The sequence below is a fragment of the Athene noctua genome, chromosome 13 (genome assembly GCF_965140245.1).
Source record: "Athene noctua chromosome 13, bAthNoc1.hap1.1, whole genome shotgun sequence".
Classification (NCBI taxonomy): Eukaryota; Metazoa; Chordata; class Aves; order Strigiformes; family Strigidae; genus Athene; species Athene noctua.
This window is the reverse complement of record NC_134049.1, coordinates 13068825-13087816: the sequence shown is the minus strand read 5'-3', so window position 1 is coordinate 13087816 and position 18992 is coordinate 13068825. Positions and strand designations below refer to the sequence as shown.

At 47.6% G+C, this 18992-nt stretch overlaps 1 protein-coding gene across 1 annotated transcript in view; it reads left to right on the top strand.

The window, feature by feature from the left end:
- IGDCC3 (immunoglobulin superfamily DCC subclass member 3) overlaps nt 1-18992 on the top strand; it is a 104540-nt gene that overhangs the window by 67343 nt on the left and 18205 nt on the right. Inside the window, exons 5-7 of the mRNA XM_074917263.1 lie at nt 2860-2997; nt 9907-10065; nt 17901-18066. Coding sequence (XP_074773364.1) covers nt 2860-2997; nt 9907-10065; nt 17901-18066 — 463 coding nt within the window. The remainder of the gene's footprint in view (nt 1-2859; nt 2998-9906; nt 10066-17900; nt 18067-18992) is intronic.

Below are 18992 nucleotides of genomic sequence, written 5' to 3'. Positions count from 1 at the left end.
CCTCCAGGGCACTGCCACAGCCTGTCTGGAGAGGAGGAGGACGGCTGCCTGAGGGGGATGAACGAGGCTGCTCACAGCACTTTCCTTCCTCTTGCCGGCAGTGGTGGTGGGGCTGCCGACAGCAAGCGGCACGGATATGTCTTCCAGCCCTAGTGATTGATTATTTTCAAGTGCCTGCTTAGCGGAGATGCTCCCGAGGGGCTGCCTGCCTCTCAGCACTGACACCTTTTCAGTGCGAGCTGCAGCTCTCACTGCTACTGTCCTTTTGATCAAGATCTAACAGCCTGTGCTGACGACGCTCCCGTCCCTGCTAGAGTGCCTGTCACTCCTGGCGGTACCGGGGACCTCCCCATCCTCGCTGCGATTGCTACTGGCAGAGTCTCTGGGGACCATGCGCATCATTAGAGCCTTTTTCTTTTTCAGAATAAATCCCTGCCACGTTGCCCTGAACCCTGTTGTGCTCCAGCAGCACTTGCCTGCCACAAGTCCCTCATTTTGTCACTCCTTCCTTCCTGACCCTGCATCAAAGAGCTTTTCTGGTTGGAGAAGAAAACCTCCTCCCCGATGGTCAGGCACGGTCAGCCTCTTTGCGTGGTGCTGGCGTCTGACTGCCGCATCCCTGCTGGGTCACCAGCCCTTCTGGCCCTGGAGCTGGCACTGCCGAAGACATTGGGCTCGGCATCGAGGAGGCAGCAGAGCCCTAAGGGACCATTACGTGGCCTTTGCAGGAGAAAGTGAGTGGTAGTGGAAATGCTGCTTCCAGGGCTGGGCAGAGTTTGGCCAAACTCAGGGAGCTGAGCCCACACCTGAAAAACCTGAATGCGTATTTAGGACACAGAGTATAAATCAGAGCGTCATTTTTTTTCTCTATAGTTTATTATCAAAATAGAGTGTTTTATAAATTCTACTTTAGTCTCAGCTCCCATTTACTGATATTGCTGGGTGACTTTGAACGATTAATTTCATTTCACTGTGTTTTGAAATATTGAAATCACTATATAACATGATGATAATACCATATTATTCTAAGTGTGAACATTTAGTATTGTGATTTAGAACAATAAATCTACATGGTTTTTAAAGGCACTCTGAGGTACTGAGGGGGAAGGTATTGTTTTTCAGATCTCTTGGGGTTAACCAGCTGGTCATATGAATTTATTGTGCATTTCGATTCTCATCAAAAAATCTGCATTTTATGGCTTGCAGTGGAATGTGTTTAGTGAGAAAGTCAGCTCTTAAGTCACACTGACATGGTGATTTTTCTTGGATTTTGCCCATTTAGACATAACCTCTGAGTCGCTCTATCACTGGCTGTTTAGCCCCTGTAGGAACGATTAACAAATGAGCTGCTCTGATCTGTGCTTGCCCTTGGACTGCTGCAAAATCCCCCTGCTAGCGCCCCGACTTCAGTCCCCAAACTGCTGTGAAAGGGTAACATTAAAAAGTGCAGGAAGAAAAGAAATTTTTTTCTTGGAGAAAAGCCCTCAAAGATAGTTTTTGGTGGATCGCTTCTCTTTAACAAGCTTTTTGAACACTGGAAGGTCCATGTACAGGTCAGTGTGGGATGGTCCCTACAGCAAAGCCCAGCCCGTGGCAGAGCTCAGCTCCTCAGCCCTCCTTGTGCCTCTCTCCTGCTCAGGGAGAGACAACCAGCTCAAGTATTTCCGCAGGTGTACAAACCATTTTTGCCAGCAGCAGCTGTCAGATTGTTGAAATTCCTTGAACACTGCTTGACCTCAGCATTTCTAGAGTATAACCCAACTCTAGTCAGAAATGGGGAGAAGACTAATGCAGAGATTATCGGTGTTCCTGTCTATTTATGGAGAACTGAGAGTATCTCCTTCTTTTCTCCCTCTCCTTCTCCCAACAAATGGGACTGAGGGGCCTTTGGCCCAGGATAAGGCACTTTTTGGGGACTCAGGAAATTCAGGTTCAGCTGTAGTATACCTGACACAGGATGTTTTTTGTCCCACAGTCTCCTCCTGTCTGGTGAAATGTGGGTTTTTCTGCTTGTCTTGTGCCTGTCTTGTTTCTGTAGTCCTTGGTCCAGGGCTTTATTTTATTATGGGTCTGTGCATCATCTTGCACAATGGGTTTCATTCTTGATTGCTGCCACTTGGTGCTACTGTAGTGCAAATAAATGATTAACGATTGCATCCTGAGCAATGATTGTATCACAATTATATCGGAGCAATGCATCCCCTCCCTGCACCCAGGGCCAGGATAGGGGTTCTGTAAGACGCAGGGAAATGACCACCCTGTGGGTTGCAGGTGACAGAGGAGTTTCCTTGAGTTTCCTCTCAAAAAGATCTTTAGCAGGAGTCAGGAACTGGCACCTCCATTACTCACTGTGTCCCAGGACAGGGCTTTTGGAGCAAATGACACCAGCGGCAAGTGAGGATGCTTGCAGAGAGGCAGATTTAGGCATTGTGAACTGCATGGATTACTTATGGCTTAGGATGCTGAAAGATAAAGCAGCTCCTTCAGTTATTTGCATTCCCGTCCGCGTGTGCTGTCCTGCAGCCTGTGTCCTTCCTATATACCATGTTTTTCCTGCACATCTGCTCTCTGCAGCTCACAGTGTGGTTCTTTCTTTGTGCTGCCCATATCTGGGTCTTAATGGAGCTGCTTGTGGCTGGGTCAGTTGGCTGGAGGGGTTTTCCCCAGGAATATCAGCTCACGCTTAAAAAACATTCAGACAGTGTGACTCATGCAAACATTGTGCTCCTTTTGTTTCATGGACATCTTGAGGAGTACACCAGCCACCTCATTTGTACTTAGAGGATGCATGAAGCCCTTGGTGTTTCCATTAAACACGTGAAAATCAGATGCCTTTTAATGATGATGCTGTCCTTGCAGGCTCCCACTCCACTGTTTACAAGGACCCCATGATTCTCGTCGGTCCGGAGAACCTCACGCTGACGGTGCACCAGACCGCTGTGCTGGAGTGCATCGCAACGGGCAATCCCCGGCCCATCGTCTCCTGGAGCCGCCTAGGTAAGCCCCGGGAGTGACCGGGATTTCCTTCTCCTCCTCCTCCTCCTTCTCTCCATTGCCATCGCGTGGAAAATAGGTAGGTGCCACTATTTTATGCAACAAGTGATTCACCCTTTCCCTTCCCACTGAAGTTAATTGTAGGCTTGAAGTGCTTTTCATCCTCATGTCTACACTTTATTTTTTCTTTCTGACAAGATCCTGTTTTTACCTGTTAGAGAAGTGGGTTGGTTAAACCTGTAGATGTTTCATGAAAGGTGATAATTTTATCTTTCCTCAAGTGACAGCGTCTTCTTCAGCTGAATCAAAAACATCACCACTGTTGGCCCAGGGAAGCAAAATCATACAAAAACACATCCTTTGCATAAAACAGACTTGAAAGAAACTTGCTGGCTGTTCAGTGAGTTTTTAAAAAAATTTGAGGGGAGAGAGTGTTTTAAGTAGTGTGTCTGAAGCTCTGAAAAACAAATGCTTGCTGCTGGAGTCCGTGATATTTTTTTTAATCAGCTTGGAAACCAGAGGCAGCGTCTGATGGCATCATACAAGCAAGGAAGAGCCAAGTGCCATGCTTCTCCCAGTCTGAAATCAAGGGTTATTTTAGCCTCTAACTTTGTCATAGTAGCTCAGAAACTATTTTGGTCAGAGCAACACTTCCACTGCCCTACAGAAATCTGCACTGAGCAAAGAGCTGATGGCTTTTGTTTTATCCTCCAGAGCTTGTAACTTCATGCCTCTGCACTGTGGGGTTTGGTTCAGTTAGTATTTCCCAAGCCCTTGCAGTCTGTGAGGTCATGTCATTTTTGGGATGCTAATCTCCCCGAGTCCCCCTGCGTGGCTGTGAGGCACGAACGGGTAATCCTGTCTCATCTGTGCTGGATGTGGGACTTCACCCTCATGGCTCTCCAAGGGTCAGAGTCCAGCTCATGGGAAGGGTGACTTCCCACTCCAGAGCCATCTGCCAGGGGACAAGGACACGTATCCAGCATCAATCACACAATTTCCCCATCTTTGCCCTCCTCCTTCCATCCTCTGGTGGCTTGTAAAATCAGCTTGTCTCTGCCACTAACTGTTTTTTTTTTTCCTCCAGAGCCATAACCATCAGATTGATGCTGTTTTAAAAATTCCCCAGATAGGCTGTATCACTGTTTTGGTTCTCTTGGACACAAGGCAGCTCTATGTTAGTGCTCAACTATAATAAACTACTTTATAATTGCCTTAATTATAAGTGCTTATTACCTTCTTCAAAACACTTGTCTCTATAGAGCAGTGCAATAATGAAGATGTAATAGCTTCGTGCAGTGTTTGTCTGGATGGCCTGAGCTCAGCATTGCCTTCCACCAAAAATATCCTCTCCATGCTGCTTTGCAGCACGGCAGCAGCATTAGAGCTACTGAATGGGAAAGAGAACACGGTATTTTCCCTCCCCTTCAGCAGGAATGTTTCCTGTCCAAAGCATCACAAGATCTTGTTTAGTATTACACCAATCTCGACAGCGATGTGGTATACAGACTCTCTGATGAGTTGGTGGGTTTGTCATCTCTTTGTAGCCATTTCAGAAGCACTTTCATGTCTCCCTGTCTGTGTGATCAGGAGGGAGAGAGGTTTGTGCTGGACGGGGAGGTCCTCCGAGCTTCTGTCATCTGTACATGCAGCTTCCTTCTCTGTGAAAGTCTTCTTCCTCAAATTCCTCCTACGGAGCTGGTTCAGTTTAAATAACGAGTTAATTTACTTAGGAAAAAAACCGCTTTTAATCCACTCCCAGAAATAAAAAAAAATCCATGGCCACAAAGTCTTAGACAGATGCAGCTGATTTATCAATAGGCCTGACTTAATTTAAACAAAAAAAGTCAATTATGTGTGAACATCTCTCTTGCCTGGTCAAAATAAAGAAGAGTCGTGGCATCATCATTGTTCTGGGCCTTTGCACAGGGCACGCTGCTGGTTTGGAGTGTCTCTCTGAACCTCTTTGCTCACAGTTTTAATGTTGTGGTGTTTCTTCTATCAGAAAGGAGCAAAAGAACAATTTTGCTTTACAGCTTTCTGGTACAGGGGAACATAAGCCATAAAAAACATCTGCACTTTTTGCTTTGGCTTTGCTAAAACCTGGCTGGTTTTCAGTGGGGAAGGCAGCTATATTTTGCTTGAAGGAAATAATTCAAATTCTGGGCCAGTTTTTGAGTGTCACACAATCAATTTTGAATTTAATTTCCTTGGGAATATGTTGTAGCCCCTGACCACAAACAGAATTCCTGTGTCTCACCCTGCATGAAATGTCAACATTCATTAGAGAGCAGGCTCTGAGAGAAATGTAAAATCATTAAGGGTTTGTTCAGGGAAGATGGGGTTTTTCCTTTCAGAGCTACGCACTTCAGGCTTGGACCTGTATGTGTGCACAAATGAATATCCTGGGCACTTACTGCAAAGCCTTTTGAATGAATGACGATTTTAATGTATCCTTACCCTTTAACTGACAGGCCACTGAGCTGGCCTCCATAAAAGGTACCAAGGCAGAATAATAAACTATTTAGAGAGATATAGAAAAGTGAGGCGAGAAAGAAAAGACAGTGATTATCTGATAGCGTTATACAGAAGTTGTCAGAAAGGGTCGCACAATGGGAAGGAAATTACTAAAGAGGGAGCCATTCAAGAAGTAAACTATACAACAATTGTAGGAGCCAATTAATTGGTAACTTATTGGACACAGAAGCTTGCAATAGATGGCTGACTGGTTGACAGGAGCACCGTTCCTGTAAGTGTTTAGAAATAATAGAGTAAATTTCACCACTTCACATACTGAATAGTCAACTGTTGCAATGTACTCTAAATATGCTAATCCACAGTGCCCAGTGTCCGCCAGAGCAGGAGCCCCATGTGTCTAAAAAGTGGAAGGCTACTATGGCACAATACAAAGAATTCACAAAAGACCTAAATGATCAACATTAGAAAGTTGTTACTTTCTTTCTAGTTGCTACTTATAAAAGAAAGGCGTTCGTGTTGTTGCATATTCATATCGCCTGGCACGTTTTAACGGGTCTCCGTAATTGGTGCTGGTGTGCCAATCACTTGCTTTGCAGGCGGAGAATGGTCTCCAGAAAGCATCACATAAACCTTGGAAAAATAAATAATGCAGCTTCAAAACCGCAGGCGTCTTTCATCCAGACTTCACCCTACTGGGGAACCTGGAAGCCTCTACTTGTCCACAGCTGGAGCATCTTTTGGGAGCTTGTCCCCTTTGGAGAACAGTCTCTTTATTCATTGGTTGTCCATCTGCTCTTCACAAGCAGCTGAACCTCCGTCTTCTGCCCTCATCAATCGAAGATCAACAAGAGAGAATCTGTCAGACATTTCCACCCAGACTGGCTTGTTTTCAGCCCTCAAATTTTCTGCATTTGACTGCATAAAAAGAAGTAGAAAGTTATGTTAAATGGGCAGTGGTTTCAAGCCTGCATGTGTCCTGAGAGCTTTGGGAACTGAGCAACAGTGTTAGCTTTTGCAGTCTGTCAGATCTCCTCCATGGAGACATGACTTGGTGATGGCAAGTGATGCCAGGAAGGTGGGTTTTCAGGGTTTGGATCCCTTGATCCAAAGCCACTCTTCAGCTCTATGTGTAAGGGAAACAGGGTTAAACTACATAACAACTATTGCAAAGCAGGTGTGAGACATCAGTCCCTCTGCACAGCACTTCTGCAAAGTGCTGAGCTTTCGGGATGCAAGGAATCTCTTGTGTAAATACTATTTATATCTGTTGTCAGTGTTACTAAGTTGGACTTGGTGTTACCTGAAGACCTTTGAACTGATCACAGGATGGCTCAGGTTGGGTGAAACACAGTGGAGTAAGGAGGATGGAGCAGGCTAGGAAAGGAGAGATAATTCTCCAGAATCCCTTTTCAGCGCTTTTCGGAAGGGAGAAGTTGAATAAGAGGCATATGGGATGATCTGGCACCATGAACCTTGCTGGCTGTTCGAGGTGGCCACACTCTGAATCAAATGGCAGATCCTCTGAGGTTTCTGAGCTTGAAGAGCTTTGTTCTTCAGGGAAATGAAAGATGCTTGGTTGACAGGAGACATTTCTTCAGACCACCACACCTCTAATTAATAGTTGGAGCTAGAGAGATAACTGAGGACGTATCAATGCTGGTATTTGGACTGTGTGGAGTACCTGCTGCAGGCTGGGTCTTTGCATGCTTAAATTATGTAGCATGTTATAAATAATACAGTAAAACTACTGACATTCAAGTCACATTTCTGTGGTATTTCTTAAGGCGATGATGTGATGAAGCATCCAGGTATGGCCACTTCACATCTTTCACTGGTCCCGTCCCTCCCTCTAGAGAGAGATTTGATTTTTACACCTATTGTAAATATGGACTTCCAAGAGGTCTAATTTAAAAGATGAAATCAAGTTCAATTTTAATTTAATTCAGACCTCTTTACACTTCACTTCAAATGATGTTTGAAAGGAATGGTTCCTTCTTATTGCTCATTAAATGTGGGACAGGTCATGTTTTACTGTCCTTTTTATGACTGGGCCATTTACTGCTGCAGTGGCTTGGCCAGCTATGTGATCATTTAATCATTTAATGACATTGTTTTTCTCTCTGTAAAAGACCTGAGCATTTTTCTTTGCAATGCAAATAATGAAGTGATCTGGCATTGCCTGCCTAATGAAGCAAGGAAACCTTTAAGTTTAAAAATTTCCTGAAAAACAATATATAAAGAGCATGGCAGGAGATATGTTTGTGAAGTGCTTTGTAGCTTTCAGTCCATGTTTTGCTGGTGTTTCCTAGCGGGATGGTGCTGTTAATCTGAAATGGGATCCCTCACTTCTGTGGTCCAGGCTTGTGAGCTGATGAACGTGCGCTGTTCTCACTAACGCTGCCAGAGATACTTTCTCTCCATCCCATCGCGTCTCTTGCTGGGGGGATCCAAGCACTTGCTGGGCAGCAGGTTGCACAGTGGCATTTCTGGGTTGATGGTTAATTTGTCTCTCTCCCTGAGTGCTGCTTTCCCTTCATGTTTTCCCAAGCTATTCCCAAACCTCTTGGTTATGAATGGCCCAAATCCTCATAATACTCTTTATTATGCAAAGCATGATATTACAGCTAAAGCATACGATTGCAAGATAACTTTTAACTAGCCCTGCATGTGTTGAAGCATGAAGCCTGCTCAAGGTAAGGCATGAGCCAGGTCTCGGTCAAGGACCGTGTTGTTGTACATCAGAGGCTGTGAAGGAAATCCTTGGGGATAATGGGGTGTCTGCAGCAGCCCCGTGGCAACTTGTGTTTCCCTCTGTGTTTTCCATCAAGGTTTCCCATTGCTGGATTGCACCAGTTGCAGCCACTGAAGTGGTTGTGTGCCATGAATATTGGTAACTAGCTTGAATCTGAGGTCCTTCAGCACCAAATGTCCCTGGAAACTGTTCTGCCCACTGGATGAAGATAAATTTTAAAACAGGTTGAACAGCCACTGCTTAGCATCTCTCAGGAGGTGGCCCACAGGGGTGGAAACCAGCTAGAGCATCTCAGATCTTTCCCCATGACTCATTGCTTCCTACAGAGCAGTTGTGGTTCTATTTGGCTTCTTCCATTTCCTTAGCAAGATTATGGCACAGACCAACAGAGCTCCCAGGAGGGATTTTTCAGATGAATTTTTCCTTTTACTAGCCACAACTCTGAAGAACAAGAGACAGGCACTTCTGGTGTCGTGGAGTGCAGTTGTATGGAGTGATTATGGGATGGTCACATGGGGAGATCACCAGGGCTGGTTCTTGCTTCTCCCATTTTTGTATGTTCTTTAACCTTCTCCATGAGCAAAGGCAAGAGATGAACTGGATTCCCATTTCCCGTCTGATGAAAGTGTGCTCTCTTTAACTGCTCCTCCGGTAAAATGACTCCCCTGCCTTGTCCCTCTGCTCAGACACCCTGACACATGCTAGGACTGATTTAGAGCTGCCTTTGTCAGACAGTGTCTTAAAACAGAAACCAATGAAACAATAAAAAGCAATAGCCTGATACTAATGAAACACATTGTAATTAGATCTGGCTGGGAATTTTCCAGTGAAAACAGGCTTTGTTGGAAAAAGGTGAATTCCCTGATACTGAACTATTTCACATTAAGCACTTCAATTTTGAAGACCTTGTGCTGGAGCCCAGGCATGGTTCTTAGGAAGCATCACTGCTCTCCTGCCAGCCTTCTTCAGACCCAGCACTCAGGATGGATGCAGCCCTTTCCATTTGCCCTTTCAAGCTAGAGCAGCTGAGCAGACCTAACCACCAGCTTAGAGTTTGGCTCCTTGACCCTGAGCTATTGTGTGTTGAAGAGCTAAGAGTCAAAAATCCAGTGTTTGCATAGTTTCTGAAGCCACAAAAATTCATCAAGGTTAATTAGGCAAAAAAGTATAACTTCTGGCTCAGAAAACTCTCAACTCATAAAATGCTGGCAGCTGGGAGAGTGCATCAGGGAAGTGCTGCTGTAGGTTGGCTGATCTTCTCTTTTATGGAGCATCTCTGCTTGGGGCAGGCTGTTGAGCTGATTGGATCCCTGGTCAGTCTAATGTAAGAAGTCGATAGGATTTTACTTGGTTTAACCATTCTGTTGGAAAGTGTTCTGGGTACTTCATCTTAATCTGAACATGTGGCTGAAAGCTTTCGCATTTCCTGTGATGGTACTTTGGTTTTCCAAGCAGCACAAAGTCTGGTTTTGGGCAGACACTTGAGGATCCTGGTTTTCTACAGAAGGCAGTTCTGCTAGGAGCATCAGCTAAAACCCACTGACTTTACTTGGCAAATCCCAGTAACAGAGCATGGCACTACTCCCCTAAGTACTTAGAGTGGACCTCACTGAGGACTGTGCCCTGGAGAACCTCACTCAAAGGTTCAGCATGTGACTCTTACCCTTTTCCCCTTCTTTCAGATGGCCGCCCGATTGGTGTGGAGGGGATCCAGGTGCTGGGGACAGGAAATCTCATGATCTCGGACCTCACTGTGCAACATTCTGGCATCTATGTGTGCGCCGCAAACAAACCCGGCACTCGGGTGCGAAGGACCGCGCAGGGCAGGCTCGTTGTACAAGGTGAGAAAACCTGGGGCTTGGGGAGCGGTGATGCCCACTTCACTATGCCCTCTGCACAGGATTTACATGTTGCCTGGGCACTGTGATGGATTGGGTTGGACAGATGGTGACTTTGCTTCTGTGATGGTATCAGACAAAGGACTTCTTTGCTAGACACAGGGTTTTCCAGGTGGGCGTATGTCTCTGTGTCCCACGCAGATGTGTAGCGATCAGGTATCATTCAACTGACACTTTAGCTGTACAGGTTGCAGTGGTTTCCCACTCCATCACAGGCACTTATTTAGCTTAACCGCCACCAGTTGTTACTTGCTATCATACTTGTAGATCTCAACAGAAAGCCAGGGCTGAATTAATCAGCCAAATTAATTTCTCACCCCTGCATGGCCCTTAGCGATATGGGGACACAGGCACTGTTCTCATCTTGAACCCCTCCGCATGATAGATATTACTCCAACTGAAATGGCACCAGTAAGTCTAAAATCATTTCCAAAAAGTCAGTGAGATTGTTTTCTTTAGCAGTTGACACTGTGTCTGAGCCCCTTGCCTCGTGAATAAACCTTTTGAGGGACATGTCCAGGAGATACAGGTTGCTCCCCTTCCCTGCAGCAACTGTCCTTAAATGCCACTTGTAAAGGGTGATTCAGCCCAGAGTAGAGATCAGCACTCAAGAAACCAAACAAATCCCCTCCATATGCTTCGTGCAACTAGTCTCCAGGCTGAGGGGAGCCAGGCAAGTATTTCAGAAGGCAAACCCAGCTGGCAGTGTGCTCTGAATGGCAGTAATCCGCCCCTGATTACAGGCACTCACCCCCTCTTCAAGCTAGTCCACTTAAAGCATCTTGCGTTCTCATCAGTTCACTCATTAACTATTGACTGATGATATCCTGAATCTAAAATTATACACCTCCTGCCGGAGTGAGCTAATTGAACCTTTCATGCTGGTGATGGGGAAAGTGCCCTGCTCCAGCCCTGATGCTCACCTGACAGGTCCCGGGAGTCGCTGGCGGTGATCCGGCACCGCGCTGCTTGTGCAGCAGCCGTGGTCCCTGGGTGCTGGCATCCCTGTTCCCCTTTGCCTTGGGAGCAGCGAGGAGCGATGTAGAAAGGGTGCTTGTACAGGGATGCTTGTGACCTCCTGAGTCCCAGCTGCTGATCAGACATAAGAGGAGGTGTAAACTCGCCGTTTCTTTTGCTGTTGGGTTTCTGGGTGAGCAATGCAAGGGGGTAGGCACATCTATGAGTCCCTTTATTAAGAAACACCAACCCAGGCATTAAGAAAAACCTCACTGTACTGATACAAACCCTTTAGAGCTGCTGCAGGCCAGCTCTGCACATGGTGCCTGTAGTAGAGGTCTACTAAACACAACTGCCAAGCTGATGTCCAGGAGGCAGGCAGGCGGAACCAAAAGAAATTACTTGGAAAATCTGTGAAGTTGTAAAAATACAGCTATTGACTACTGTTGATTGCTCCTGTTAGCAATTGGATGAGAGGGGGAAAGGTAGCACAACTTCTCATTGCTACAGATCGTCAGTTTTCAGTCTCTTTGGAGATTTGAACATCAACTCCTGAGCAGCTGGTGTAGTGCTGGAGTTTGTCTGGGGTAGAATTGCTGTGGATTTTCACCTGGGGAACCAGGATGAAAATTTGTCCCTAAAATGGTAATCGCAGGGCCATTGGAGCCCAGCCTCACTGTGCAAGGGGGATGCTCCTGCATTCAGTGTTAGCAGAGAAGTTGGCAGTGCTATGGAGAAGCATGGCCAGTGCATCCTTGGTGTGGCCCATAGACATGAACTGCAGCGTCCAGGACCCCAACCTGTGTTGACAATCCATAAAGTGCTTCATGTTTTTCAGGGGACGGTCATTCTTCAGGGATGCTAATGGCAGACCCTGGCCAGGCAGTTGGGCTCATCCCAGGTTTTCTCACCCTCCCTCTGGAAGCAGCTTTTCCTTCCTCTGAATCTCATTTTGCCTGAATTTTCCAGCTGAGAGGTACAAATGATTGCTGTTCAGGTTTCTCTGGGAAGAAAACAGCGATAATGACTGACATGGGAGACTGTGGGTTTTATCTTTGTCAGGATGTCAGTGATGCAAATTACATCCGTAAAGAGAATAAAAGCAAAGAGCGGGCTATCAAAAGCCTGGTTGGAGAGGAAGTTAGTACAGGGCTAGGACAATACAGCGTCCTCAAAGCACGCCAGGCCAGGTACTTGCTGCATTTATGCAGGGACCCTTGAAGTGCCTGGAGGCACAAATTAACTTGGCCCTCGTCTTTTGAAGGAGGCACGTTTTATAGGCGGGAGAAAGGCGATGTTTCCTGTTATAAGGCAAGGAGTTAGCAGGAGGCTGGGATTGAGACCCTGTCCTCCCTCCTGCTGCCAGCGGTGGTCCTCGTCCCCATCACAGCAGTTGCGTGTGCAGAAGTGTCCTGGCACAGGGCTCTGCTCCTGCTCTGGCAGTAATGTCCTTTCCCATTGCAGGCTCTCCTTCAGATCATCTAACGCCGTCTTATTATCTTCCTGGGAATTCTTCCTCCCTTCAGAGGAGAAGGCGTCAATCCCCCGCTCCCTCCCTCCCTGCCCTCCCCTGGCCATTTAGGCTCCTTTGATCTCTTTTGTAAGGTTCTCACACAAGAAAGTTTCCATTTTCTCTTCAGATCCTGGCGCAGCCATTTGAATATTGCTTTGTGCTGGGCTGCGAATGAAAGTCTCACAGGGGGAGTTGTCGAAGGGCCGAATGCATCGCCGACTGAAACGGAGGGTATGCGTGCGTGTGGTGCAAGGGAAGAGCAGGCTTCGGTGGCAAAGAAAAAAAATATATCAAAGCACTCTCTCTCTACCTCCTGTGCAATCTTTTGTGCTTTATTATGTGTTTGGTGTCATAACAAACTGATGGGCTGTGAATGGCCAGATGGTCACCAGTGTTCTCCACTCCACGCTTCATTTCCTCCTGAAAGCTATGCAGAAAAATGAGATCCCATCTCATAAATGAGTGCCCATCTTAAGGACATGTTTTTGAAGGCTCTGCTGACAATGACTGCCTTGTTCGCTTTGCTTTCTGCCGGCAGAACCGGGCAGCGCTCCTTGGTCCAGCAGATCCGGCTGCCACTGCATTTCCTGATGTTTCTTCCATCGTTCTCGCTGGCTGGCATTGCAAAGCCTTGGCTACGGGGTTGAATTCAGCCGCAGATGGATTGCAGTTGTTGTGTTTTAGGCTTGGCTCCGTGGTACTTGGTTTGTCCTCGAGTTTAGCCCTATATTCATGCTGAAAAACCAGCTTCAGTGAATGCTGCATGGGTCAATGTGCCCCATGGAGCAGTCCTCTTCCTGCCCATGTTTTCCTTCTCAAGAAAAGCCATCACGCAGGGACAGGTGGGCACTCGGATCTCATCTGTTGGGATGCTGGAGTGAGCTGGGGTGCCTCTGGAGCATCCTCCCAGGAGTTGCCAGTAGATGACATGGGAACATGTCCCACTGCTGCAGAGCTCCAGCCTGCACCTTGCCTGGACAAGAATTTCATGATACCCACTGATGGCTGATGGACGGCCCCCATGACAACCTCTCGTCAGGCCTGTTTCCCAGGGGACACAGTCACAGGTCCCATTTTCGGCCCTAGCAGTCCCACCAGCTCTACAAGTTCATTATTTAAGTTACTCACATAAGCACCCTCTGTAGTCAATGGAAAGAAGCCATGTGGGCAGCAGTTCTTTGTCTTACATCTCCTGTCATCTGATGCTGTGCTTGACTGACATCCCTGTAGACCCATCTTCTTCTTTCGACCCTTATTATAGGTTCTGGTAACCCAATTTATGAGGTTTTGTTGTTTCCATGTTATTCTTCCTTCTCCTTACCCCAGCCTGCCTCCCTCACCCTGCTGCTGGCTACTTGAGAATTAATGACAGCTTCAACTGAGGTGCACGGGGCAGGGATTCATCTGGAATGGGTGCATCAACTGTCAGTGCTCCCTGATCCTTAGGACAGTCCTTCTCAGTGAGCTGTCGGGTGCTGCAATGAGCACCATGCCACAAACTCATGGCAGGGACAGCAAAGCTCCCTTTTATCTTGGGGGTGGAGTGGGACTGGTGGCAGGTCACTGCTGAGATGAGATGTCCCTAAAGGGATGGAGCCTGTCCGAGTCTCCCATCACAACCCACTGTTACGGTGCATCTTCATGCTATCACAGTTTGTTGAGCACAGTAAAAGCTATTGAAGCACTTCATTAATGATTCTGGGGGTGGTATTAAGTGTTATTGCTTTTTGATACCAATGTCAAGCCTTTAAATATTCATTAAAACTTCATGATCCCCTCCCTCCCATTAAGTCCTGAATAATGAGCACCCTAGATTCTTCATACTTCACAAGCCAGGGCTGGGTCCTGCGCACTCCTCCTTGCCAGGTTCGAATCCTCTGCTTTTAACAGTGATCTTCATTAATATTTTTGTTATCTTCATGGAGGGCAGAGAAGCGCTTCGTCTCACTACCAGCAATGGACTTCTGGCATGTAGCGTGGAAGGGGAGAGGCATTCAGACCACTGCACCTCTGTGCAGGGTGAGATGAGCACTGACAAGATGCTCTATTATGAATGACGAGGGGGTTGGAGAGCTTGGCTGAAGGCAGGGCTTTGCCTCTATTCCTTTCCTGCTAACCCAGAGCTGGAGGTGGCAAACTCTCTGTTCCTGTTGAAATCATTTGAAAGGGCAGGGAGAGGACCTGGGAGGGGGAGAGCAGTTGTTCTTCTGTCCAGGAAAGGAGCCCTTTGCCCTGAGGCCATGTGCCAGAAGCCACCTCAGGGCACCCTGCCTGGGGTTGCCAGTATGAACAGCGAGGCAGGTCCGGGGTAGCAGAGGGGCATCTCCTTGCAGCAGTGTCTGTCCCCATGTTTAGACCCTGGTGGCATCTGGACTGCGTCCTTTCTCTGATGATGTCAGAAGCTGGTGATGGGGACAAGGAGCCTTTTAGCTCCATGAGTTTCTGCTGTGACCTGGGCCCTTCTGCCACTACAGCTCCACACTGCTGCTCCTTCTGCACCAAAAGGAGTAGGGACAGAGCAATGCTGGAGAAAGCCAGGAGGAGCAGGAACAGCAGACGTGCATTCCATGTCTTGCAGTGAGGGATGCCACTGCGCAGGGACAGCTCGGTACAGCGGAGGTGGAAGCTGTTTGAAGGAGTGGCCACCTGCTCCCCAGAGAGTTTAAGCAAGTTAAACAGGGGCCGGGGTTTTGAGCTGGTTGTGTTTAGCAAGACAGCAAAGAGGAGGGACGGTGGAGGGGAGCAGGGACCCGAGGAACCCGAGGGGCTGCAGTCCTGAATAGCATCGCTGGCGCCAAGCCAGCGGCCGCAGCTGCACGTTCGTTACTCCCGAGTCACACGCGACACCGCTCCAATTACTCCCTCTTGACACAGGCTAATAAGGGAGGATAAGGAGAGCCAGCGATTCCAGAAGGGTTACACCGGATGCTTCTTTCCATATTTAAACTTTGGTTCTGCTGGAACAAATGGTGGGTTTGAGATTTAGTGACGTGGGGGGTGGAGGAGGTAGAGGCAGAGAGCCAAGCAGCAGGATCTTTAATGAAGCTGCAGCAAGGAGCTGGAAGATGGCTGTGCCCTTCCTTGGCATCGTGGCTTTGCACCTGCGAGTACTGCGGGTGCAACTCGTGAGCTCAGATGAAAGCAGGGAGGTGCACAGCCACTTGCAAAATAATTGCTCCTGCAAAACCCCGCCAGCACAAAGCGGGGGGCGGGAGGTTAAGGAAGTCTTGAAAATCAGGTCTCTAATGCTCTCACTGTATGCCACAAAGGGACCATTCACTGCAGTGAAGAGAGATTTTTCCCACTGCTTATCCATGCTTCCAACTTTTATTGAACCCATCCTGAATTTTATTTCCATTTATAAGTCTAGAGGGGGCAAAAAATGTAGGGGGGGGGGGGGGGAAATGTAGGAGAAAAAAAGGACAAGGGATCGATTGGCACCTGGGGAAGTTTAGCAGGAGGTTCTGGAAATATGTGTCCATTAGGTTGCTGAGATCAGGTTCATTAGTATACCCAAGCGCTGGCAGAAGTGGCCTGACAATAAACTCTGCCAGCGGACACCCCCTACTGCTAACATAAGTCGGACCTGCCGTGCTCTGCTTCCCTTTGATTATTAAAAATGGAAGAGGGGGCTCCTTCGAGGTAGATGGGCTCTTCAGTGAGTTTCTGTGTCTTTCTGCTTGCAGGACTTAGAACGTGCATGACTTTGCTCTGACACACCCACACCTTGCACTGCGCTTTGGCCTTTTTTTGTAGCAGTAGTGATGCTCTTCCCTTGCACGCTTGCAGCTGGAAAAGAGCTTTATCACCCCGTGCTCCCGCAGCAAACCCTGAGGGGGTTTTTGGCCATGGACTACAGGGCTCAGCTCTTGCATAGCTGCTCCCACCAGCAGCCTGGCCGCTCCTCAGCACATTTTGCTGGATCGGTTTGCTCTCTTTTCCCATCCCAGCATCTCTGCTGGTGGCAAAGCCCACCAACACCATGCTTAGAAAACACCAGCGAACGGCCCTGAACATGTTTCCCTGGATAATCTTGCTTTTGTCGGAAAAATTTAACACCAGCCATCCATTACATGACGCTAGTCGGTAAATTCATTACAGGCCCGTGCCTCTTATCTGTTTGTCTTCATTGTGGCTGCTGCCAGTTCCACCTGATTTTAGGTTTCAGCAGCAATGTGCAGTATATTTATCACTTTGCCATTTGAAGCGTAACTGCCTGAATAAACTCACCTATTTGACAGTGTCTTTCAGGCTCTGCTTTCTGTAGGCGGATACGCTGGTTTATTCTGATAAATGATTTTAAATCTATTTTGAGCTACTGGAAGGGTGAAATCACTTTCTGTTTAAAAATGTTATTGTTAAAGGTGAAAACATTTGGTTATGAGGTGAGCAGCAGTTACAGGGATGGTGGAGACTTCTGCCAGGCTTGTCAGGAGCCCAAGGGTCCCAGGCTGCAGGTCTGGGGTATAAACAGCTCCCCAGGCTACTGCTACCAGGATAGTCTGCAGTAAATCTGATATTTACTGGGGGAAGAACAACCTGCTAGATTGCCCTGTGCACATCCATACATTTCCTTCCATTTGTAAGCAGTTTGGTAATGCCGTATGAGTCCTTTGGGTGAAGCCACAAGACATTGCTCTAGTTCCACTGTTGATGAAACAGCAGATCTTCCCAACCACAAATACTATAATCGGCGCTTGTAGTTGCAGCCTTCTTTCCTCACCGCTCTTCGTACTGTCAATATGTGCTGATTTTTGAAAGCCTCCATAGCAGAGGGCTCATTTCTGCCAGCACAGTGGCCCTGCGTGGTGCCACATGGCTATGCAGAGTTACGTACACTTTCCATTTTATGTCTGTGCAAACAACCAGAGGCTGCTGACCTTCCAGCCTGCTCCCCTAGCAGGCAGGATGCATTTAAATAACCTTTGTCAGATATGGATTATTTTGCAGCACTGGGATTGCTTTCAGTGGGAGACTGGGGAGAGATGAGTGGGCTTAGATCCTGTTGCTGTTTGCCTGAATGATGTAGGACCCCTGGGCTCTCCATACAGTCCTGAGCTGACCTTCAGATGCCTTCTGTGAAACAGCCATGACTGCCAGGATGGGTGACCAGATTGTAGCACTGCACTAATTACAGACACAACATCCAATTCACAGTTATCTGCTGCCTATGTTGGGTTGGCCAAGTATCCCACATTTCCAGGCAGACGGGGCTTATTGAAGCCCAAGCTACAAGGTTGCTCTTTGTACCAAGAGAAAGTGGGATTGTCATGACTTTTCTCACCCTCCTTCTCCTTTCTTCTTGCAGCCCCTGCAGAGTTTGTGCAGCATCCCCAGTCCATTTCCAGGCCTGTGGGGACTACGGCCATCTTCACGTGCGTGGCCCAAGGGGAACCCCCGCCCCAGATCACTTGGCTGAGGAACGGGCAGATCCTGGAGACCAGCGACCACATTAAGCTGAAGAATAACAACAGGTAAGTCCCTGTGCGCTGGCTGCTGGCACCGCAGCATGGGGTGGAGAGCAGTGTGAGGTGCATAGCTGGGTTGTGCCATTCCCTAGCATCAATCTGCACAGATGGAGGACTGACATCACCTGATGGTCCAGAAGTAGCTGTCCCTGCAGGTGTCATTCTTGGGCAAAGAGCAAGTTGGCTCACACAGGCTTCAGCTTTTGCCCAAACTGCAGATTTGAGGCAGGTGTGTGCAGTAGCTCATTTTGGACTGGTTGGTGAAGGCTGGCAGAGAGCAGTGGGGTCTGCAGCGCGTCCTGGTGGGCCGTGCAAGCCCTTTTTTGCCATAGCCCCATTGCGCTGGGCAGTGGCTAATGTGCTCAAGGCCGAGAGGGGCATGAGTGATCTAGAGAGATTCCAGTCCTGCTGCTTGAGCACCTTGAAAAGGGAGTGCTTTAGAGCTGGCTCGGCTTCAGTAGGCAAGGTGGGTTGCTGTCATGCATCCCTCAGACTGATGCAATGCTCCCTCACCTTGCTTTTGAGTCTGAATTAAAAGCTGTTATTTTTGAACTGTCGGGCCTCCAGTGGAAAGGGAAATGGGAGAGATGTTGGCTTTTTGCATTAGCAAAGAGCTAATGTGAAGGTGGTAATGTTTAGAAGCAGGTCTGTGGATTTAACTTGGGCTCTAGTCCTGCTAGGTGCACTTTGTAAGCTTACATTTCAGCACTTCGTGCTTTATTGTACCAAGACATCAGCATTAGACTTTGACTAATGATACAGAAACCCAGCAAAAGTTTGTATTCAGTCCTGATCATCATCTGGGTATTTCTGGAAGGACTGAATGTTGTCCCTAGAGTTGACAGGGGCCACACTCACTCTGCAGTAGAGGAACCATGCTTTAATCCCTGAACATTGACCTGCCTGAATGTGCAAATGCAAATACATTTGAA